Raw genomic sequence first — 25,129 nt, 5'->3', positions numbered from 1 at the left:
ATGGGGCCGAGGCGCCTGGTTCTGCTGGGAGCCCGGGGTAGGGGGTGGTAGTCACTGGCTCTTCAGGGTCCTGAGCAAAAGGGGAGGGTGGAACCAATCAGCTTGGCCCAGAGTCCTGGGAACATCTCTCCGGGAATACCCCATAACTCTGCCCCGTCCTGGAAATCTGCTCCAGGTGGAGTTCTGTTTGTCCTCCTGGCAGAACCGTCCAGCAGAGAGAGTATCAAAGGTCTGCTCTGGGGAAAGACTCATTCCCCAGAAACAGGCTCCAGGGAGAGCCTTTCTTGGAGGGATGTCATCCATCTAGAAAGTTCTCTCGGGTGATGCTGACAACACAGCCACCATTTGCTGAGGGCTCAGGACTTGGTATCATTCTCTTCGGTCTTCACCACAGCCTGAGGACAGGTCCTGTCTTAGCTCCTCTACAGACGGGGAAACCACCGCTCAGGGAGGTGATGGCACTTGCCTGGGGTTTCCAAGCAGTGAGTGGAGGACTGGGGCCTAAGCTCCCTCCCCACCTCTTGGGGGTCACAGGATGGCCTCTCCCCGTAGCAGAGAGGGATGGCTCAGAGTGGGGAGGTGGGGCCAGCCCATCCCACACAGACCTCTCATCCAGCCAGCACTGGCTCACATCTACAGTGTGAAGTATGGGGGATGCAGCCCCACCCAAGACCCCAAGACTTAATCCCGCCCTAAGGCCACTGACAGACTAGGAGGGGACAGGCAGGGACAGCTCTGAGAACGAGCATCTCACGTGGCTGGGGACGGGCAGAGGGAGTGGGCCTGGGCCCCAGGTAAAGGAGAGCAGGCGGGGCACTCTAGGGGGGACACAGAGCCTAAGAGCACGGATGAAGCAGGGTAGGGGCCCGAGATGGGACGAGATGAGGCCGGGCGGTTAGCCGTCCATGCCGCAGAGTTCTGGGACTCCTCCTCTTGGGGGTGGGAAGTGCTGACAGTTCTAAGCTGGGGAGACAGTCAGATCTGCCCTTCCAGAACCTGATTCTGGCTATGGTGGAGAGTGGTTAGCGGCTGAGAGGAGAGACCCGGGAGGGGCTGCCCCCTGCTCTAGGCAAGATGGTGACAGGACGCATGGGAGGAGGGAGCCACTGAAAGGCTACTCTGGAGGCCAAATCACTAGGAACCTCGGGACCTGATCAGAGATTGGCTGGGGAGGGAGGGGGAAGAGGGAGGTCCAGGATGAGGCCGGCCCCGGTGGGCGGATGGTGGTGCATTTTCCTGAGATGGGAAATCCAGATATAACAGAAGCCTGTACAACATGCTGCAGGCGCACGCCCACTAGGATGGCCACTATCAGGAAACAGAAACAAGTGCTGGTGAGGATGTGAGAAACTGGAGCCCCGTGCACTGTTGGTGGGAATGTAAACGGTGCAGGCACTGTGGCAGTCTGCCGAGTCCTCAAGATATTAAACATGGAATTATCATACGATCCAGCAATTCCACTTCTGTGTGTCCCCAAAAGAATTGAAAGCAGGGGCTCCAAGAGATACTTGTACACTCATGTTCACAGCAGCGTTACTCATAGTAGCTAAAACACGGAAGCAGCCCAAGCGTCCATCGATGGATGAATGGATAAGCAAAATGTGGTCCATCCACACAAGAGAATATTATTTAGCCTTAAAAAGGAAGGAAATTCTGACACCTGCTACAACCCGGATGAACCTTGAGGACTTATGCTCAGGGAAATAAGCCACTCACAAAAGGACAAATACTTATGATTCCACTTATACGAGGTCCCTAGAGTTGTCGAATTCATAGAGACAGAAAGTAGGATGGTGGGTGCCAGGGGCTTGGGGAGGGGGATGGGGAGTGGGTGTTTAACAGGGACAGAGCTTCAGTTTGGGAACATGAAGAGTTCTGGAGATGGATGGTAGGAATGGTCACACAACAACGTGAATGTGCTTAATGCCACTGAACTGTACACTTAAAAATGGTTAAAATGGTAAAATTTATGTGTATTTTACAATTTTAAAAATTTGCAGGGCCAGCCCGGTGGCATAGTGGTTAAGTTCGTGTGCTCCGCTTCGGCAGCCCGGAGTTCACTGGTTCGGATCCCAGGCACGGACCTACACACCGCTTATCAAGCCATGCTGTGGCAGTGTGCCACATAGATGGGCAGGGATGTTATCCCAGGGCCAATCTTCCTCAGCAAAAAATAAATAAATAAAATAAAAATAAAAATTTGCAAAAAACGCCATAGGCACCGATGGCCAGAGAGGTGAACAACGTGCTCTAGAGAGCATCAGTCAACAGCAGGAGCACCTGTGTCTGCCTCCCCCAAGCCCCTCCTCAGGGACAGCTGAGGGACGAACACGGCACCTCTCCTGGTGGGCCCCCGTGTGCCCATGACAGGCATTACTAATCAATCAAGGCTGCTCCACTGACCCAGACTTGGCCTCAGAATCCTTCTCAATCTGGAGCCCTGGGCAGCCACTACCAATCAATCAGATGGGGGCAAGCTGCTCACCCCAAGCTGCTCCACAGCCCGTCTAAACCAGCGCCAGGCGCCAGACGCAGGGTGGGCTGTCCACGCCTTGGCTGTGGGTACCCCTGCCAGGCACCTCAGCCAATGTCCGTGATAACCGAGGTCTCAGCCACTGTGGCCTGCTGCCGGTAACCGCTCCCTCCTTCTGCCACTTCATGTAATAACTCCTCCAGGCACCAGCCAGTCAAGCCGCCTGCTGGGTAAATAACTAACAAGGATCATTCAGCCAGAAAGGGGAGGAACTGGGGCTGCAGGGGGCAGACACCAATGTTCCAGCCCCCACAGCCAGCCCAGACTCCCGCACTGCCCGCCCACCGACCACGGTCAGGGTTCAGACCCTCAGAGCCCTGTCATCTGGGGGAGAGGGATGGGGAGGCCCCAAGCAGGCACCTGGAGCAGGAAGGTAGTCAGGAAGCACAGCTGGCGTGTCCGGCCCCCAGCACACAGGGAGCACAGCCCTGCACCCCGCCTCCCCGCCAGTGCCCATGCATGGGGTCACCTGGAAGCCCTCCCTTCTCTTCACTGTCCTCCCTTGCCGATTGTCCCCCGGGTCTGTGTCAGAATCCACAGGTGGAGACGGAGAGACAAACACAGACAGAGAGACAAACAGAGAGAAAGAGACAGACAGAGAGAGAGAGAGACAGAGACACAGACACACAGAGGGAATCCTTGTCCTAATGCTCTTAAGCTTTTCCCAGAAGGCAGAGAACAGAATCCTCCACCTGAATGTGCTGCACTTGGCGTTCAAATCCTGGCTGGGCTGCTGAGCAGCTCTGTGACCTCAGGAAGTAACTCTCCTGCATTCACGCAGTAAGTACTGGCTGAGCATCTCCTCGGTGCCAGGTTCACATCAGGCCCCAGAGACGCCAGTTAACCCGGCCACGCCTTGGCACCCAGAGACGAGCGATCAAGGGCAGGTGGGGAGTGAAGAGGCCCGGTCCCACTGCCTTCCTAGGATGGGGCAGCACAGGCCACTGCAGAACCCAGCCCTGGGTGCTCAGGGAGGGCTGTGCAGAGGACGGACACCCAGGTCCTCAAGAATGACCATTCTGTGGCCAGGTGTGGCAGAGGTGGCTGCTGCCCCCAGAGCCACTCACCCTCCTCTACGGCGGGGTGCAAGGCCACTCAGAATGAGGACATTTCCCAGCCTCCCTTGCAGTGGGGCGGCCATGTGACTAAGTTCTGGCCAATGGGGTGTGAGCACAGTGCCGCACACCTTGGGGGAGGGGCCAGCATAGATGCTACCCGCAGAAATAAGCATCTCTCTTGGTTAAGCCGTTGTTAGTTTTTTATTGCAGTAAACCATATAAAACACAAAATTTGCCATGTTCTCCTCCAGAATGTTTTATATCCAGTGGGATTCTTCAGGTTGAATGGAGCCAGATATCTAGGTGGATTAACTGTTATTTTTCACAACATACTGAACCATGAAGCATGGGTGACTTCCCATCACGTGCTCCCCACTAGATAAACTGTGCCACCATAACGAATAAATGGAATTTGCCTCCCTACTAGGAAAAAAAATGGCCATGTTAACCCTTTTTAAGTGTACAATTCAGTGGCACTGCTTTCATTCACAATGTTGTGCGACCCTCAACATGCTCTACTTCCACCTTTCTCACCACCCCAAACAGGAACCTGTACCCATTAACAAGGAGTCACTCCCTGCCCCACCCCTCCCACCCCTGGGAACCGCCCCTCTACTTCGTCTCCATGAATTTGCTGCTTCTGGAATTTCACATGAATGGAGTCATACCGTATTTGTCCTTTTGTGTCTGGCTTCTTTCACTCAGCATCATGTTCTCAGGGTTCGTCCACGTTGTAGGGGGTATTAAACCTTAAACCACTGTTATTTTGGGTCTTGTCAATCTGGCCTCCTTCCTAAAACACCATCTGCTATGGGTTGAACTGTGTCCCCCCAAAATTCATATGTGAAGCCCTAACCCCCAAGTGTGACTGTATTTGGAGAGGGGACTTTTAGGAGATAATTAAGGTTAAATGAGATCCTAAGGGTGGGGCCCTAATCTGGTAGCATTGGCGGCCTCACAAGAAGAGGAGAGAGTGCTCTCTCTGCACACGTGCACCAAGGAAAGGCCATTCTAGGACACAGCGAGAGGGTGCCATCTGCAACCCCAGGAGAGAGGTCTCACCGAATCCAATGGTGCCAGCACCTTCATCTTGGACTTTCAGCCTCCAGAACTGTGAGAAGTGTCTGTTGTTGAAGCTGCCCAGTCCTGATATTTTCTCACGACAGCCCGAGCTGACTAAGAGGAGGGACGAATATGCCAGGAGTGAGAAGAGAGGCACAGAGCATGAAAGAAACTCAGTTTCCTCAGCTGTAAAATGGGTGCCAGGGCTCCTATACTGTTGTCATGAGGGTCCCATGAGGAAGGACACAGAGACCCCGGGGCGCCTGGCTCACAGCAGGCCCAGCAGCATCCTGCTCGGCTGACCAGCTCAGGGAGGGAAGCTCATGGCTGGAGCATCTCGACTGGTTAACTCTCGGGGGGCACGGCTTGCTGGCAAAGCTTGAGACACCCACTATCAAGGCTCCCCCGTCACTGGGCGGCCCCTACGCAGGACAACTTTGCAAAGGCTGGTGGGCAGGTGGTCTAACGGCACACAGCAGGCGGTGATGCCAGCAGAGGAGCAACCTCAATTCCCGAGTGTGCACTTGCTGCCGGGAGCAGTGTGTGCATTTCTGTCCTGCCCCATTTAATCCAGAACATCCTCTGAGGCAGGCAGAACAGCAGTGTGGACCTGGGACAGCTACACCAGTTCTCTATGCTGGGCTGTTGCTGTTGTTAGTGCCGTCAAGTGGATTCCAACTCCTAGGGACCCTGTGTCCAGCAGAGCGGAGCCCTGCCCAGTCTTTCTGCACACCCTCTCACCTTCCTGTGCTCTATCAGACAGTGCTCTGCTGCTATTCACAGGGTTTTCATGGCCAATTTTCCCGAAGTGTGTGCCCAGGTCCTCCCTCCTACTCTGTCTCAGTCTGGAAGCTCTGCTGACACCTGTCCACCAGGGGTGACCCTGCTGGTATGTGAAATCCCAGGGGCAGAGCTTTCAGCATCACAGCCACACGCAGCCACCACAGTGTGACAACTGACAGATGGGGGTGTTGTTCCCTGACCAGGACACGAACAGGGCCGAAGCGGTGAGAGCCAGATCTTAACACTAGGCCACCAACCGTGCCCTACTGGCTGGTAAATATTTTGAATGTCACTCTCTGGGAATAGTTATGATTGTTTAGGGAAAACAGGAAATGAAAACTAAAACTAAAAGAGAAAATGATGCCTGTTCTATCACAGGGAAACTGAGGCTCAGCAGCGAAACGACTTTGCCAGGGGGCCAAGCATGGAGGCGGGTGGGTCTGAGGCAGGTCTCCTGTGACAAGGACACCCTGTGACAGGGCCACGTCCAGGGCTCCTGTGGAAGCTCCCGTGCTCTGGCGGGGTGGCGGGAAGGGCTGAGAAAGCCGCGTGACAGCACCCAGTTGTCACTGACCGAGGTTCTCCTGCCTCGTATGGAATAACAAGCTCTCAGGGAGAAAGCAGAGCAGGACCGCGATGAGCCTGGAGACACGAGTCCCCAAGCCCTTTCTAGCCCCAAAACGCCACACAGCCCTCGGCGTGGATGACAGAAACCTGCTGGGTCACGCCCTTGGCTGCCAGGCCACAAAGAGCAGCTCGTCTGCAGGGACCCACCGAGACCCCACCCCTGCTCGACACAGCCACGCTCAGAGCTGTCCACCCAGCAAGTCTCAGTGCCCCCCGGGGGCTCAGTGCCCACCCCAGTCACAGGGGAGGTGCAGGGCTCGGGAAAGTTACAGGTATTAAGCCAAGGGGCCGAAATTCAAATATCTAAATGTTCATAAACATACACTTTTAGTCTTTTTTTTTCTTTGCAAAGATAGGATACTACACATAGGATTTTAAAGCCCATAATTTTTACTTTAGCCTTACAGCAAGAACTCCTCAAAAGGCAGCTTTGCTCCAGGAAAGGAGTATGTCCAACTGGTCTTCGTATCACATCGGAATGCTCAAGCGTCCCTAAGTAAGAGTGGCTGTGCACTTAGAGAAGCAGCCTCCGTGCACGCGTGCACCTTTGCACCCACAGGAAAATACCCCGACAGAGGCGCCCACACACTCACTCCCAAGCTGCTTCTTTATCTGACTCTTTAACAAAAAGAGAAGAAAACAGTAACACCAAGAGCAGGCTGAGGGAGAAACAAACGGGGACCCAAGGCCAGCCTGAGAGAAGAGTGGGGAAAGGCCCTCCCCCTGGTGGGGGGTTTGGCGGGAGGGGGTCTTGTTTCAGGGTCCCACCCACCAGCACAGCCACCTCTCTCTTTTCCACCAGCTGCCTCTCTGGGTCGCTGCCCCGCACTCACAGCAACTGGACACCAGGGCCATCCTCCTGCTTTGCGGACGTGCAGGGCCAGCTCAGCCCAGCTCCCATCTAAACAGCACAGCATCCAGAGGGACCAGGAGCCACAGCTTTCCTGGAGATGAGCCAGCACGAGGAGGGGCCTTCACTCTCTGGTGCTCCGGGGGACCAGCCAGAAGCCTCCAGAGAGCCCAGTGGCCTCCCCCAGGCTGAGCCTGGTGCTGGGAGCCCGGAGCCCCCGTGCATGCTGTGGCAGGATGGACTTCAGTTTAAGCAGACAGTGTATCAGTCAGGCTGGGCTAATGCTGTAACAAATAGGCCCAACCACAGATAACAGCACAGACCCAACAGATGTCTATTTCATGTTCATGTCAAGTCAAAACCAGATGTTCCTGAAATAGTGACCGGGCAGTGACCACAACTGACTGCTGACCTCACAAAGAGGCACGACAGCTGTCTTCATTAGTGCATCTCTAGGAGATGTTCTCGCGAAATCTGATCAAGCCTCTCAGTCTAACTACCAGTTTCAGGAAATCCACGGAACAGGGGAACATAAACCTGCCCCCGGAGGCTCTCAGCACAACCCAGACTGGAAAATTCTACAGGACAAACCACCTGGTTTACTCAGCAAACAAATACAAGGAAAAAAAATGCAGGGAGGGGCCTGTAGCTTAAAAGAGACCTAAGACACACCACCCAAGGACAACATACGCATCTTATTTTAATCCTGATTTAGGCAAATAAACTAATTTTAAAATGAGGCAGCCAGCAGAATGAGAACCCTGGCTGGATTTTTAATGATATTAGGCATTAGGTGTTGTGTTTTAGGTGTGATGATACTGGGGTTGTGGTTTTATTTTTCTTAATTATTCTTATCTTTATAGATGAAATGGTATGATGCCTAGAATTTGCTTCAAAAGTAACCTCAGGGGGTGGGGGTCAGGGTTCAAGTAACCAAGATGGGTCATGGGCCAGGTGAGTGGCCCATGATGTTCATTAGACTTTTCTTTTCGCTTCTGAATATGGTTGAAATTTTCCATAATACAAACTAAAAATAAAATAAAAATAAGAGCAAATGGCACAACCACGTTCACAGCAACATATTCACAACAGCCAAAAGACAGAAGCAACCTGAGTGTCTGTTGACGGATGAGTGGATTAAAAAACGTGGCATATCCACACAACGGAATATTATTCAGCCTTAAAAAGGAAGGAAACTCTGACACCTGCTACAACCTGCCAGCTCCTTGAGCACATTATGCTCAGTGAGATACTCCAGTCACAAAAAGACAAGTACTGTATGATTCTGCTCATAGGAGGTCCCTAGAGTCATCAGATTCACAGAGACAGAGAATATGATAGTGGGTGCCAGGGGCTGGGAGAAGGGGATGCAGAGTGGGTGTTTAATGGGGACAGAGTTTCAGTTGGGGAAGATGAAGAGTTCTGTGGATGGATGGTGGTGCTGGTTGCACAACATTATGAATGTGTCTAACACCACTGAACTGTACAGTTAAAAATAGTTAAGATAGTAAAGTTTATGTTCTGTGTATTTTATCACAATTAAAAAAAAATTTTTTTTCATATATGTGTGTTCCTAATTGGTGGTGCTCCCTTCCCGGTGGGGACTTGGGACCAGGCGCCTGTGTTGATCTTCAGCACAGGCTCCTGAGGGCACCACGTGTGTCTGGTGACGCCAAATGCCGGGGAAAGAGGGCGCAGAGGGGTCATTTCACCTCTGGTCCTGCTCCGCCAGCTCACGCCCAGCACATGGCCGCCCCAACCCCAACCTCAGGGAGGCCGGGAGACGTGGCCCAGCCGTGCACCTGGGAAGACGGGGGTGGGCTGGGGGCCGGGAGCCAGCTCTGCACAGTCGCATGGGACCAAGGACCACAGAGGGAAGACGGCTTTGTTGTAAGTTTCCTCGCTGCCCCAGGAAAATTCCTACTGGAAGCAGTTTTCCAAAGAGAGAAAGAAAGTGACGAATCTGCCCAGGTCAAGAGGGAGCGGGCGCCATGTGGCCCCGGGTCCCTGGGTCCCTGGAAAAGAAGGTGTGACACCTCCCTTTACAGTGGAGAATACGAGGAGCTGTGTCCCTCTGAGTCTCCGCATGGCCTTCTTACAAGGACACCTGTCACTGGGTTAGGGCCCACCTACTCCAGTCTGACCTTGTCTTAATGAACTACATCTGCAGAGGCCATATTTCCAGACAAGATCACATTTGAGCTTCCAGGTGGACTTGAATTTTGGGGGGCACTGTTCACCCCACCACAAGCCCCCCAAGATAGGCACTGTGCTACATTCTCCATATACGTAGCCTCCCACTGGCCCCAGGGAGGAGGTGTTCTTATCCATTTACGGTGTGGGGTGGGGGACCGAGTGGCAAAGCTGGGACTCCAACACCTACACTACCCCCCCTCCCCATCCCAGGAGCCCAGGGAAGGGGTGGGGGCTCCAGGGGAGAGGGCATGGGAGCCAGAGCAGCAAAGGTGAGATGGGAGAGCCACATGCCCTCTTGCCTCCCTGACACTCTTGCAACTTCCTGGGTGTTTGGGTGGCATCGGAAGGTTCAGGAAGAGGTCAGGGTCCCAAGCAGCTTCAGTCTCTCTTCCCTGAGGGACCCAAGCCAGGGAGGGCTCTGCAATAACTCCTCTGGAGGATGAGCTCACTGGGCCCTTGGGGCGAGGGACCGAGTCTCCTTGGCGGCAACTGCAGAAGACTCAGGTCTGTCCCCTGGCCAGCCCCACTGCTCCCCGAGGACAGCACCAAGGAGCGAGTGCTCAGAGCCAGGCGGGTCAGCGCAGGGTGGCCCCACAGCCCTGTTCCAAGAAGGTCCCTCCCTCAGCGCCTGCCCAAACCCAGCTCAGAGCCCTCCTGGGCACAGGCCTTGCAAGGCCCCATTCTGGACACTGAGGAACACGGGGCAGCACAGCAGGCCCGGCCCTCTGGGAGCTCAGCCTCACAAGGGACGGACGACTCTGACAAACAAATGCAGCTCTCAGCAGAGAGGACACAAACATTTATTAAAAACCCAAATTTCAGACAGTTCTCCAAAGAAGATGCACAAATGGCCAACAAGCACATGAAAAGATGCCCGACATCACTAGCCATCGGGGAAATGCAAATCAAATCCACAGGGAGATGCCACTTCACACCCACTAAGATGGCTGCAATCAAAAGGATGGACCATAACAAGCGTTGACGAGGATGTAGGGAAACTGGAACCCACCCGCACTGCTGAGAGGAATGTAAGAGGGGGCAGCCACTGTGGAAAACGGTGTGACGGTTCCTCGAAAAGTCAAACCTGGAACTGCCATATGGCCCAGCAACTCCACTCCTGGGTGTATTCCCAAGAGAACTGAACACAGACGTCCACACAACAATGTGTAGACGAATGTTCACAGCAGCATTCTTCATAACAGACAGAAGGGGAAACAACCCAGACGTCCATCAAAGCATGATGGATAAACAAAATGGGGTCTATCCACACACCAGAATATTACTCAGCCATGATAAGGAATGGCGCATTGATACATGCTAAAATATGGGTGAACCTTGAAAACATTATCCTGAGTGAAAGAAGCCAGACACAAAAGGCCACATATTGTATAATTCCATTTATATGAAATGTCCAGAACAGGCAAATTATTCACAGACAGAATATAGATTTGTGGTTGTCAGGGCTGGGGGAGGCTGGTGAGGAGTAAGTGCTAATGGGTACAGGTTTCTTTTGGGGGTGATGAAAATGTTCTGGAAGTAGATAGTGGTGATGGTTGCACAACTCTGTGAATGCACTAGAAACCACTGAACTGAAAACCACTTTAAAAGGGTGATTTTTATGGTGTGTGAATATCTCTCAATAAAAAGGAAAGCGACTGAGGCTTCCACTTTCCTAAGAGACATGAGGACATTAATCTCTATTCTGCTCCCTGCTGAAGTTTGAACAGAGGTCATTTCCCAGAGCCCCCTGTCAGGGACCATCCCCCACCCACTCCATGTCCTAGTGGGGTGTCAGTCTGGGTGTCCGTCCTCTGATCATCCCCCTCACATTTGAGGTGGGCACATGACCCAGCCTGGCCAATCAGCAAATTCCATCTCTCATGGGCAGTGAGTGGGCAGGCGACCCCAGCAGAGCCAATCAGAGTCTTTCCAGATCACTAATCTATGGCGCTCAGAGAAAACGGTCTCTCCCTCCACCCTGGATCGAGAACTGTAAGGGTTACGAGAGCGCAGATCTGCTGGTCTCCTATCTCACCCAGAGAACCTGCTGGAGGATGAAATTAACACACAGAGGAAAGCAGAACAAAGAGAGGGGGAGAAAGACAGAGCCCTGACATTATCTGAACCCCTGGATCCAGCTGTGCCTGAAGCCAACCCAGGGAATGAAAGCCAATACAATCCCTTTCTGCTTGAGCTACTTTGAGTCCTGATTAATACAGCCAAGTCACATTTTATACAGACATAGGTTTGGAGAAAACCTCAAGTGGTCGAATTACTCTTCAAAATCCCCTAAAGTATAGTTATACATTTAGGGGCTCTGTTATGCAAAATATCTAGATCTTTAAAGAAGGGAAGTAAGTCCAGCAAGGTGCTTACGCAGTGAGGTGTTCCCACTTCCCATCTTGTCCCTTTCATCCTGCCTCTGTTTCTCCCTCCTGCCTTCAAGCTGGGAGGGTCGAATCCATAACTTAACGCTCAAATGGTGTGTCTCCGCTGGGCACTAGACAGACTGGGAGAGGGAGAGCTGGGGTGGATGACCCACTGCCTGGCAGAGCCCACTAACGGGTCTTTGGAGAGGCACAGAGAGGCCCAGGGCAGAATCTGGGGGTGGCAGAGGGCGGGCTGACAGCAGACACAGCCTGGAGCTCAAGTTGGAGGAGCGGCTAGGGCGTTTTGAGGATAGTGACATCTGCACGCAGTGGCAGGTTCTTTTAGTGACCAAGATAAACCCCCTTCCATCTCACCAAGCCATCGGTAAAGTCTACCACACACAAGACACACACACACACACCCCCACACACACACCCCCGTGTGTAGGTAGTTTCCATGGAAAACTGTCATGTTCAACAAAAGGTCAGGAAAGCTGAAGCAGTGCCCCACGAGCTTGGGGGCACCACCCATGAGCACACAGGAACCTCAGAACTGAAGACACTTTGGTTAGGGGTGGTGATGGTAAGGCTGACTCGCGCTATCCAGGTGAGCAGTAAGTTCTGATCCAAGCTCTCTGGAGAGCAGGCTTGATTCCAAAGCAGGAGCTGCGATTTGCAGGGAACATGAGGTGAAGAAGCAAGAAGAGAGGGGTTCACCCACGGGAACAGCCCGGCTGTGGTGCAGCTGCAGAGTGCAGGGCCTGAATGGTCACCCCACATCCACACACCCGGAACCTCGGAGTGTGACCTCATTGGGAATAGGGTCTTTGCAGATGTAATTAAGTTAAGATGAGGTCACACTGGATTAGGGTGGGCCCTAAATCCAATGACGTGCCCTCATAAGAGGAGAGGACACAGAGACACATGGGGAGAAGACCAAGTGAAGACAGAGGCAGAGATGGAGGGATGCGGCCACAAGCCAAGGGAGGCCTGGGGCCCCCAGGAGCTAGAAGAGGCAGGAAGGACTCGCTCCTGGAGCCTTCAGAGGGAGCTCGGCTCTGACACACCTTGAATTCAGACTTCTGGCCTCCAGGACTGTGAGAGAACAAATTTCTGTTGTTTTAGCCCCCCCGCTTTGTGGCATGTTGTTATGGTGGCCCCAGGACACTCGTGCAGGGAGCACCAGGAGTGTTCCCAAAAAGGAGCAATGGTCCGTGTCGCTGGAGCCCACGGCGTGTGGGGACGAGCACAGTGAAGACACTCCTTCCTCCCTTCAAGCACTACCCACTGAACGCTGCATCCATCAGCTACTGCTGCACACCCATTCCCCCAAAAGCAGGTGGCTTCAATAATCATTTCTTCTTACTCGTGCAGCTGGGTCTTCCCAAGGGTCTCTCATCCCCGAGGACGGGGTCTCCCTAGGGCGTGTTGTCATGGCGCTGACAGAAGTACAAGAGAGGCGAGCAGAAACACACAAGGCCTCCCGGGGCCTCAGCCTGGGACCCACACGCCACTCTCCGCCCCAGCCCACCAACCACACGAAGCGCGTGGCCGAGCCTCCAGAGGGAGGACCGCAGAGTCATGTGGCCAAGGGGGGAGGAACCAGGAACAAATGTACATCTACCACAGCGTCTACCGGGGCCCAGGCAGGACTGAAACAAACTTAACTGCAATTAAACTTCTCAGATCTGACCAGGGTGGACATGGCTGTCCCAGGCGCTGAATGTGCTGTTTCACTCAGGTGGGGAAACTGAGGGTTGGCGACTGCCAAGGAGTCAAGGGCAGGGAGTTCTCCACACCCCTCCCCCTGCCTGCTCTCACGTGTCACAGGAAAGACAATCGGAGTCCTCGTCTTTCCTTGTGACACATTACCCTTCACAATGACCCACCAGGCACACGCTACCTTCAACCCATTTTACAGGGTCACAAGCGAAGGCCCAGGGTGTTTATACACCTCAACTGAGGCCACAAGGCCACAAACAGCAGAACCACTTACCATTTCTCTCCAACATGGAGAAGAAACGGGCTCCAGCTGTATCAGAAGAGTTTGGGGTCAGATTTAGAGGAAAAACTCCTGCAGTCACCAGGTCTGGGGACAGAGCACCAAGACCATTTTGGAGTCCCTTTCTCCAGGGCCTTGTAAAAGGCAACAGCTTCTCCTGGGAGGAGGCGAGCTCAGTGGAGGACAGGGTTAAACAGCCCCCCAGCCCCCGGGCCTGCTCTGGACCCCAGGACCCCTGGCTCAGGGGTCTCCTGGACTCAGCCAGCACGGGCTGGCTTCCTGTCACCTACATCACCCAAGGTGCCTTTCCGAGTGCCAGGTGGGAAAGCTGCCTGTGGGTGAGTCAGAGGCTCTGTGCATTCTGTCTGACAAGTGCCACGGAGCAAAGCGGGCGATGATCCTAATGGCATCTGACAGCCCTGACCCCGTGTTCAAGGGTGAGACACCCTGGGGTGAGGAAGTGGTGGAGGTGTGGGCAGGAGCTGGCGCCCAAGCCCCCAGCACCTGCCAGCCCCCAGGAAGCACTGAAGAAGATGCCAGACACAGGATCAAGGTCAAGAGTTCCAGGGTCTTGGATGGAACCCAGGGTTTGTCAGCATACGTGGCCCCAGAGGCAGCAGCCTTCGCCCCCCGAGTGAACCCTCAGCTGGCCCTGAACCTGGTCATTTCCCAGGATCTAGCACCCACTCCCAGGCTCTCCTTCTCCGTTTCTTTTTATGTTGGGAGGCCAGAGCCGGAACAGATGGCTGTCACCCACCAGAAGGCCTCTCCTGGCATGTGGCCGGCCCTCCCCCGGAGGCAGGAAGCCGCATGTACCCTGCACAGACAGCCCAACTCTGCAGGGCCTGGAAGCGCGGCTGCAGAGCAGGTCACCTGGTGGGGGCAGGGAAGGGACGGGCATGCCCATTCTAGAGGCAGGACGGGGGGGACACACCCCACCCTCAGCTAGAACGGGCAGTGTGTGGGTTTCCTATGGAGCTGTAGCAAATCATCACACACTTAGTGGCCTAAAACAACACACATTTACTATCTTACAGTTCTGGGGGTCAGAAGTCCACAATGAGTCTCACGGGGCTGAAATCAAGGCATCGGCTGGTCCCTTCTGGAGGCTCAAGGGGAGAATCTGTTTCCTTACCTTTTCCAGCTTCTAAAGGCGCCCACATTCCTTAGCTCATGGCCCCACATCACTCCCACCTCTGCTTCCATCCTCACAGCTCCCCCTCTGACTCGGACCCTCCCATCTTCCTCTAATAAGGACCCTCGTGATTACAATGCCCCCCCAATGATCCTGCATAATCCCCTCATCTCAAGATCCTTAACTTAACACATCTGCAAAGTCCCTTTTGCCATGGAAGGTCACCTACGCACAGGTTCCAGGGATTAGGACGTAGGCATCCTTGGGGGCCACCACCAGCCTATGGCAGGGAGAAACCCCTCAATGACACAGCAGTTGGGCAAGGCCACCCACCACCTCCTCCTGCAGCCCTCCCTCCCAGCCGAGTAAACTGGTGCAGCCTTTGTCGCGGGCAGCGTGGCAGCAGCTACCACAAACCTTAAAGGCACACATCTCTTAGCCAGCAACGCCTGCTCCCAGAGACTATGGCGCAGAAACACCCCGGCCGGCAGCAAAGGTGGGTGGGCAAGGTCTGCGCAGCCTTGTTTATAAGACTGAGAGATGGGACACGCCTGAAACTTTCACTAAGTGAGCGCTGGACCAACATGGTGCATCCATAGCATGGAATATTATGTAGCCATTAGGAACCATTCAGGTCTGCTTATCCTGGCACGGAAAGATGCCATTGATATAAGCGAGGAGAAAAGAAAAACAAACTACGAACGACGTAGACAGTACGGTCCATCACTGGAAAAGGAAATCACGAAGGTGCGATGCACACATCTGCACATGCGTTGAAAAAAACCGTAATTCCCTCTAAGGAGACGAACAGATCCTGGTGGGACATGGTTACTTTATAACAGTCTGTTTTATTGTTTTAATATTTTTATAAGGATATATTACCATTTTAATAAGGAATAATATTTTTTTAAAAAAACAAAAATACCACTCCCTCCCCCAATTTCAGATCCTGAAAGGTTCTGTTTCCTTTAGGATGGAAAGATGCCCCAGTCAGCGAGCCCAGGCAATCTCCCGGCAGACAGCTCACCCGCCACCTGGACCCTGCGGGGCCCTGTGCTCTGTCTCCTGCACCCGCGCTCTGGGACCGGGGGTGGAGACCCGTAACTCAGGAACAGGGGAGCCCTGGGGAGAGCTGAAGGCAAACAGGCAGGCTCCCCTGAGGCCCAGCCTGAGAGAAACCAGCCAGGGCCAGGCATACAACAGGCGCTCAAAGAGCAGCTGGGGATTTCTCCCCGAGAGGCCTCACCCAAGGTTTTGTTTACCAAATCCTTTCCTCCCAGGGGCAATGCTGTATTTAGAGAGCATTTCAAGGAAGCCAGCCAGCACCCCCATATGCATGACTAGGGAGTCCCAGAGTTTGGTCCAGGTCTAAAGGAGCTGAGAGAAGGCACAGGGCATAGGCCGTGCCCCAGACGTGAGGTCTAGCCCTGACTGGGCCACTGCCTGGCTCTGGGACCCGGGCACCCCCCTCTTAGCTGGCTCTCGGCCACACTGCCCACGGGGCCCACCTTCCCACCATGCCATCCAGGACAACTGCCATCCTTCAGAAGGGCCGGCCTGCCTGGCGCCAGGATTCTGAATGCACAGATCAAGTAGCCATGTCTGCTGTGGGTGCGGGAGGGAGGAATGGCTGCCAATGTGCCAAGAATTTGTCATCTCTCGTCTACATGCCTGGTCAAGGTCCCTCCCAGCTCCACCTGCCGCAATTCTGCTCACTCAGCAAAGCATCACGAGTCGTGAGTGTCAGCTGATGGCCAGCACAGGGACAATCGCCACAGCCCTGTGAACGGCCATGACAACCCGGCCAGCCTCAACGCACAGGAGCGGGTGTCCTCATCCACCCAGCCACGTCCTCGAAGGCTCCTGCCCCCACCTGGACAGAGAGATGCCCTCCAGGTCTCGGGAACTCCCAGCCCAGCCCCACCTCCTGTCCACACGCCTGTGCCCATCCGGGCTGCCCCCGCGGGGGAACAAGAGGTCCTCACACAGCACAGCCACCCCTGCCCGCACCTCCTCCTCACTCACCCTGGGCACAGCGGTCACTCCCAGGAAGCAGAGTTGGCTCCAAGCTCCAGGCTGTGGGTTCAGCGCCAGAGGGATGACAGACCAAGCAGTGGGGGGCGGGGACAAGGAGCATTTGGAGCATCTTCCTTCCCAGGGTGTTCTGGCTATCCACCCCCCTCCAGCCCTTCCCCCAACCATGGCATGGTCAACCTAAAGAGCAAGTTCAGGAGCAAAGCTGGTCCCCTGCAGGGATCTCCAGGTATGTGTGTGTGTGTGTGTGTGTTGCACGCAGTGAGCTCTCATCCCCATCTTTGCGAGCACCCTCCACGCCCAAGTGCTCTGCACAGACACCATCGCATGCAATCCCCACAATGCAGAAGCCCAGAGAAATTGACCTCCACCACCCTCTGCAGAGTCAGAGGACCCACCCAAGGCCACACAGCGAGCCACCGTGTCAAGACAACCACGTCTGTAGGATGTCAGGGCCCAGGCGCCACGAGGCCAGACTAAACCTGCAGGAACACGCAGTCTCTCTCCCATGAACTCTGCCAGGAGACACGGCCTTGCTGGACCCAGGAGGGCCCACCTCACACCCTCGAGAACCCGTGGGCACCAAGGAGCAAGAGGGGCCACAGTCCCCTCGGGAAGGACTGATAGGGCAGCTGTGCCACCCCTGCTCCTTGTGAGCTTGGCCCAGTCGGCCCCTGCCCCGAGGAGGTCACAGCCACGCCTCCGGGTCCCCAGCACCAAAGGAAGCAGCCAGTGCCCCCGACAATGAGCGAAAGTGGGGCCTACACAGTTACTCATTCATTCATTCATTCAGAGCACAGCTGCGGCGCAAACACTGAGCTACTGAGGCAGGCGCTGTCCCAGGGCCGGGATTCAGTGGTGACGGAGACAGACACACCCCCTGGCCTGGCGAGTTTATGTTCCAACAGAATGTGAGTCAACACACGATGACGAATCCCTCCTCCTCTCAGCTCATCTTACGACTCTGCAAACCCCTAGACACCTCTTCAGAGTAACATTCACTGGAGATAAATCACAGAGGAGGCACAGAGGGGGTCCCAGCAGAACGACCACCACTAGAGTCCCACGTAACTCTCGCAGGGTCTGTAGGTCGGAGGAGCCACAGGTCTCACACCAGCCAGAACCCTCCCTGCCCTCGCCCTCGGCAGACACAGCCAGTCAATCGCAGCGCCCTCTCCCATGGCACTGGTGCAGTGTCAGACACCTTCTCAAGCATGACCATCAACCCAGGGTGCTGCTGAAGTGTCCCCGGGCCACCTGGGGGAAGGGGGGTGGAGAGGGCTCACGGGCCACAATCTGCCCCATACCACCCCCTGCTCGACAGTACTTCCCTGCCTTTATCTGCTTTACACTTCGGGAAGCTGTGACAAAGTGCTCTGCTGCTGAAAACTGAAATGTGACAACCCCTGGGCTAGGTGTCCTCTGTGCTTCTTTCATCTCTAGTAGGTGACAGGTGTATATTTTGATTCCCAACCAGACCGCAGGCTGGTCCTCTGGTGAGCAGCAGAGCACAACCATTAGGTTTCATCTTCCAGGCCAGCCATGCCTGCTAGGAGCACTGTGATCAACCAGTTATGTCTGCCACTGGCAAGGGTCAGGGGTGATAAAGAGGCAGTAGGGGCGAAGGTGACACATATTGGCTGCCTTGGTAAAGGATGCTTCATAAAAGTGTCCCTAGTGTACGAAGGCAGGAGAGGTCTATACCTGTGGTCCAGCCGAATACAAGCTGCTCAAAGAGAGAGCCCCCAGTGTCCAACTTTGCTGGACTCACTACGTTGGGCGACAGGGCAGGATGGAGTCATCCTTCACTATCGGGAGTTCACAGTGGGGTGCCGAGGACCCTACGGGAAGTCACAGGTGAAGAACAGTGGTACTGTCTGCTCTGACCTCGTCTCACTCAGACCGACCCGGCACACACTCCCCTCCCCGTCATCTCCCACTGAAGACCCCGTCAGGGCCCTCTCCACCCTCCGCCTGTGTGGCAGCCATGTCTGCACCCCTCTCCTCTCCCCTGTGGGCCTCCTGTGAGACAGAGGAGCAGGCGGTTCTCAGGCCAGCAGCACCAGCTCCCGGGAGCTCCTCGGGAATGCAGGTTCTCAGGCCCCACTCAGACCTGCACAATCAGAAGCTCTTGGGGGGCCCGGCCATCTGCATTTTACACAGCTCCAGGGTGCTGAGGGCACCTGAGAATCACCTAGAGAACTTTAGGGCTCTGAAGCCCAGGTGGCACCCCAGAAAGGAACTCAGCACCTCTAGAGTGGGCTGGCATGCATTTCTGAGTGCCCCCAGGTGATTCCCGCACACACGAGGGGGTGGGGGGCAGGCGCTGAGAGCCAGGCTGCAGACCCCACCCCAAGGGGGAACCCCAGCTCCCTCCTTGCTGTATGGCCAAGCCCCGGTCTGAGCAGCTGTGGGCCTTGGTCTCCTCTGAAATGGAGACAAAGGGACCAGCTCTCACAACTCAAGCTCCGTGCAGGCCCCGCTTTCCCAGAAAGCCCGGGTCCCCCGGCCTCACAGCAGCTGTCCCCACAGAGCTGCTCTCCAGGGAAGGTCCTGGGCGCTCTGACAAGGACACACCAAACCGTTTCTCACCGACTCGGCTCAGTAACCCGCGCCCGGGGGACCCGAGGGCAGAGCGCCACGGCCCATGGCTCCCTCACCACCTGGTCGTCTCTTGGTTGAGACAGTGACCGGCGTCTGCCCGGGGCCAGCCACTCCGCAGTCCCACGCGGCCGCTGCGGCCGCTGTCACACTCCAGCGGAGCCTGGGCCTCGGGGCCTCTGGGCGCTGACCCAGCCGTTCATCTGCCGGCTTCGCTCTCGAGGATGAGGACGTGGCTCTGCTCCCTCCTCCTCTTCTCAAATCTAAGCCACTGAGAAAACGCAGGCAGTGCAGCTCCAGCCGCAGCCTGGAATGGAGGCTCATCCTTGTCCCCTCCCAGAGACCAAGGACACTGTCAACTCCTGCCTCTGAGAGGTGACTGAAGGCACCAAGAGGGCCGCACGGCTCAGGGTCACGCCTCCCCGCAAGGCCACCAGGCTGAAGGCGAGGGGCCGATATAGCTCAGGGGAGGGCTGGGAGGACGACAGTGGCACACATCAGGCCCTATGCATGCCGCGGGCGCTGCCTGTCACTCCATCCAGCCTTGGATGGGGAACCTGGCCCAGAGATGGTAAGCACCTTCCCCGGGCTGCTCAGCAGTGACGGGCCAAGGCTGGACGCGGGTCTGCAGTCTCCGTGACCCGGCATCCAACACACAGAGCTGTTGTTCCAGTTCTCAGGCCTTCACGGCAGACAGGCGCCATTACTCCTATTTCACAGATGACAGAACTAAGCCTCAGAGAGAAGGAAAATCTGCCCCAGGTGGAGGTCCTCAGGTGTGCCGACTGAGCCCTACCCACAATACCACCGCGACTCCTTAATGGGAATCAGTGCCCCCAATATCCGTGGGATTTGTCAGAAAATCGCCCTGTGCCCCACGTCCTCAGTCCTAAGAAGTTCGCCTGGTCGTCGGACTTTAAAATAAAGTCAGTTCCGTGGAAGACCATCCAGAAACCCTGTGCTTCTGCCTCCCAGACCCTTGGCGGAGAGCTGAACTGCAGGCCAGACGGGAGCTGTCACGAGCAACCTGAGTCTTTGATGACACTGTCCCCCACCCTATAAACTGCTTCTTGTCCACTGAGGTCAGCAAACCAACAAAACATCACACAAACGGAAAAAAAATAAACAAACAACTGGAAGGAGGGAGAATCGCCAAAATGCCAACGAGAGTCTCTGGATGACGAATCAGCCCAGACCCAAAGCTGCTTTCTTCCTTTACGCTCCATTTTCCAATTTTTCTACATGGAACGAGTATTTCATTTACAATGGAAAAAATAACTGCTGAACCTAACTTGATCTTAGAGTACCAGGCGAGTAGTCATACACGCTGCTCCTATTAATTTCCGTGCCTGAACGCTTCTGGGGGAGTGGGGAGGGGGCAAACAGAACAATTTTGGACCTTGATGTTCAGGTAGTGATGCCATTTTTCTTTTGGCTTCTCAGAATGGATCTCGTTTCCCTGTAAAACCTCAGAGTTGTGAGTGGCAGATATTCTGCCAACAAACCCACCTCTTTTGTTCCTTCACTGTGGATCAAAGGTCACTGAAAACCAGAACCAAATGGGCTAAAACTTTAATTAGTGACAGGTTGGGAAGGCCTGAGCCATAGCTGAGCCAGGAGCTTTCCTGGAATAACTCCAGGTCTGCCCCTGGCTGGGAATACAGAATCATCCAGAAAGATGCCGGGGTCTGTCTTCCCAGAAGCCTCCTGCCTAGGCAGCCTGAGGGGTCTACAGCAGCCCCCAGATCCCGATCTCAAGCCCCAGGACTCTCAGGGCGGACCCCGGGGACCCTACTCTGACCCAGGAGAGCAGACAGATGGTGGAAAGCTCCTGGTTAACTCAGCCAGGAATTATTCCTTGAGAACCCAGGAGCGTGGCCGCCTGGGGGGCCCCTGGCTTTCAGCAGGGCAACTTCCTTCAACCTGTGGCAGAGCCTGCCGTGTTCCTGCTGTCCACAGGCTCCCACGGCCTAACTGGACCAGACCCAGGCTCACATACTTACCACCGCAGCTCCCAGGGAGCCAGACCCCGGGACCCTTCCTTCCAGCTCTGAAGTCCTCAACCCTGCACCAACACCAAAGACACCTCGAAATCCAACATGGCACCCACCAATGGTCAACTCCAGACCCGTTGCTTAGGGCCCAGGCTGGCTACCCGACTGAACCCCAAACTAAGTCCTGCATCCCATTCAGAATAGCTATTGGCCCAAAGCACCAAGTCTTGCTAAAGCCCCTTGCCTGGTGCCCACAGCTGATCTGTCCAGTTGGTGCTGTCTCCAGGGGCTCATGAACGATCTGGGCTGCAGGATGGGGTGGCCTGGACAGCTTCCACCCTATTCCCACATCTCTGCAGTGCTGGTCGCTCCATGCCCACCTGGGATCACAGCCGTGGTGGTATCACACCTTTCCCTTAACCAGCGCTGTCCTACGCATCTCACCAGCAGGATGGCCCAACCTCTTTATCCATCGATATTTTACACTAAATGCCAGCATATAAAACAGATACAGATGCTGTTCTGTTTGAGAGGAGGCCATAGGACCCAGAACCTCCTCAGACCAGCCATTTCCTTGTCCCACCTGTGAGAACCTCTGAGGATTGCCAGGGTTCCAAAGGGCATAGTTCGAGAAGCACCAGTGTAGGCCTCAGACTGCGCAGCACCACTACCACGCCGGCCCAGCAACCCCTAACCGCCCGGCCGCCCCGAACCCCCAGCCCTCCTACCTAGAGGCCGCGATCTCCGCCTTCTGCTTGGCGATGGTGGCCGCGCGCTCGGCTGCCTCCACAGCCCGGTCCACCTTCTCGCGGATCTTGCTGGCGCGCAGCGGGATGAGGTTCTTGCGCTTGCCGCTCACGAGCACATTCTGCTTGTACTTGCCCTCCTCTTTGGTGCCATCGGGGAAGGTCATGCAGCCGTAGCCGTGCCGCCGGTTGCCAGCCCACTCGCCCTCATAGCGCAGCCCATCCGAGCGCTGGCTCACGCCGAAGCCCGAGCGCTTGTCGTTCTTCCACTCGCCCACGTAGGTCTCCGTGGTGGTGGCGTCGATGTCGTCCTCGATGACCGACAGTTCAGCCTCGCCCTCGCCCAGGCTGATGGTGGAGTGGATGTCGCTGGCCGTGGAGCTGACCGTGCTCATGCCCGCCTCGCTGCGGAAGGAGCTCTGCTTGCTGCGCTGGCTCGCCAGGCTGCTCTTGGACTCGGACTTGCGCAGCTTCAGCCCGCTCAGCAGCGAGCGCCGGAACAGCCCCTTCTTCTTGCTCTTGAGGATCTCGGAGTCACTGTGTGCCACCAGCACGAAGCCCCCCCGGGACACAGCCGGGCTGCCGGCCACCGCCGGAGACGCGTCGGGGTGCAGCGCCGCGCCGTTGGTGTGCTCGCTGCGCAGAGAGTTGATGGACGTCCTCAGGGGCGAGCGGATGACCGCCGCCATGCCGTAGGGGACACTCTGCCTCACGCCATAGCCTTGGCGCATGCCACCAACCCACTGGCCCTGGTAGGTCCCTGTGGAGACAAAGGAGAAGGGTGAGTGCCCAGAGGCACACAACACCGTGGACGGGCCCCCAAGGTTCTCCCCGTCTTCGGGGAACTCAGCGAGGTTTACAGACCATGGTGCGTTTTTACAGTTGACACCACTGACAGTCACCTTAAAGACACTTCCGTCCTGCGTCCCACAGTTGAATTTCGTTTTCTCTCTTGGGAGTTGGGGAGGGGGAGGGAAGGCATGATAGTCTGATGTAGAGGCGGGAGCACAGAATCAAGAGTGAACTGGAGAGCTCCCCCTGCGTGGGCAGAAGGCCCAACCCAAAGAAGACCCAAGAGGGAAGCAGTGAAGGAGGAAGAGCACATCCTGGCTGAGTGGCCCCCAACGGGGGCTGTGGGACCAGGAGTGGCAGCTACAGGGACACAGATCTGGGCTACAAACTGGGTACTGAAGAGGCTGCCTTGGAAGGTAGTAAGTTCCCCATTGCTGGAGGTACCCAAGAAGAGTTTGGAAGACCACTCGGCGAAGACACCTTAAGTGCATGTGGCCTTTAAGGTATTGAAATCGGCAGACCTGACATCCCCCAAAGAATCAAAAGCACTGACTCAGATATTTGCACACCTTTGTTCACAGCAGCATTATTTACAATCGCCAACAGGCGGAAACAACCCAGATGTTCATCAGTGGGTAAATGGATAAACAAAATGTGGTCCATCCATACAACGGAATATTATTCAGCCTTAAAAAGGAACGAAATTCTGACCCATGCTACAACATGGATGAACCTCGAGGATATTATGCTCAGTGAAATAAGCCAGCCACAAAAGGATAAATACTGTAGGATTCCACCTATATGAGGTACTCATCGTAGTCAAATTCATAGAGACAGAACTTAGAAGGGTGGGTGCCAGGGGCTGGGGGAGGGGGAATAGGGAATTATTGCTTGATGGGTACAGAGTTTCCGCTTGGGGTGATGGAAAAGCCTTGAAAATAGAGATGATGGTTGCAAAATATTGTGAATGTAATTAATGCCACTGAACTATACACTTAAAAATGGTTAAAATGGCAAATTTTATATTATATACATCCTACCGCAATAAAATAAAAAGAAAAAAATCAGCAGAACTGGGCTCATATTCTCGCTCCACTCACTGGCCGTGTGACTTTAGGCAAGTTTCTGGACCTCTCTGACCCTCAGTTTCCTTATCTGTAGAACGGGTCTAAATTCCTCGTGCCACAGGTCGTTGTGTGAATTAAATGACCCTCAGCATGGTGCAGTGAGGCGGGTCCCCACCCTCCACCTCCTCCCACCCTTGCTCCTACCAAGAGCTTTTCCTGCCTCGGGCCACCACTGTTCACACTGGGCAGTGGGCACCTTCTTCCCCAAGAGACTGTGCACCCGAGTGCCCCACAGCACCCACTGTACCCCCTCCCAGAGACAGTCAACCTGGCTGTAAGTGGGGGACAGTGGTGAAGGGACGAGCAAAGGCACTGGCTGATTCTGTGCCACTCAGCGTCCTTGGTGTGGCCCATGCTGGGGCAGAGACCCCAAAGCTCACACTAGCCCCGGGTTGTGAGAAGGACCCTGGGACTAGGTGCATGGTCCTGGGTGGCTCCTGCCCTGCATGGGCATGCGGTGGCCTGTGGTAAGCTGGCCTTTTAAGAAGGCCAGACCTGCTGCCTGGACAGCGGCCTACTGCAGTCAGTTCAAGCTGGGAATACGCTGCCATTGTAGGGACTCTCACCCTGGCTCACTGCCCTTCTACTTGTGGGCTGAGGACAAGGCTGTCAGATAAAACACAGGGTGCCCAGTTAAACCTGAGTTCCACATGAATAACAATTTTTTAGGGACATATGGTATAAGACATACTTAAACTAGAAATGATCAGCTTGATGCCCTGAAATTCAAATTTAACTGGGCATCCCATAGGTTTATTTGCTGAATCCAGCAACCCTAGCTAAGATCCTCCAAGATGGCACCCCAGGTTTTGCCAAGATGGGGGCACTAAGGATGGCAGGCTCCCCTCCCACAGCTGAAAATGCCCCTGGGAAGGAAGGAGACTCAGCCCACCCCACTCCCAGCACCCTTCCTTCCCCTCAGGGAGGCTGGGGCTTACAGATAAGGATGGAAACCACAGTTAAAAAGCGAAGGCATAATGGATAAGCAAAATGTGGTCTATCCATACAACGTAGTATTATTCAGCCTTAAGGAGGAAGGAAATTCTGACACAGGCTACAACATGGATGAACCCTGAGGACATTATGCTCAGTGAAATAAGCAAGTTACAAAAGGACAAATACTATCTTACTTACTTATTCCACTTATATGAGGCCCCTAGAGGAGTCAAGTTCATAGAGACAGAAAGTAGAAGGGTGGTTACCAGGGGCTGGGGGCGGTA

General features: G+C 55.0%; 1 protein-coding gene across 1 annotated transcript in view; it reads right to left on the bottom strand.

Moving 5' to 3' along the window:
• Window positions 1-25,129, bottom strand: part of JPH3 (junctophilin 3) — an 89,611-nt gene that overhangs the window by 36,811 nt on the left and 27,671 nt on the right. The window contains exon 2 of the mRNA XM_058528436.1: window positions 21,973-22,750. Coding sequence (XP_058384419.1) covers window positions 21,973-22,750 — 778 coding nt within the window. The remainder of the gene's footprint in view (window positions 1-21,972; window positions 22,751-25,129) is intronic.

The sequence above is a fragment of the Diceros bicornis genome, chromosome 32, assembly GCF_020826845.1.
Source record: "Diceros bicornis minor isolate mBicDic1 chromosome 32, mDicBic1.mat.cur, whole genome shotgun sequence".
Classification (NCBI taxonomy): Eukaryota; Metazoa; Chordata; class Mammalia; order Perissodactyla; family Rhinocerotidae; genus Diceros; species Diceros bicornis.
This window is presented reverse-complemented; position numbering and strand designations above follow the sequence as displayed.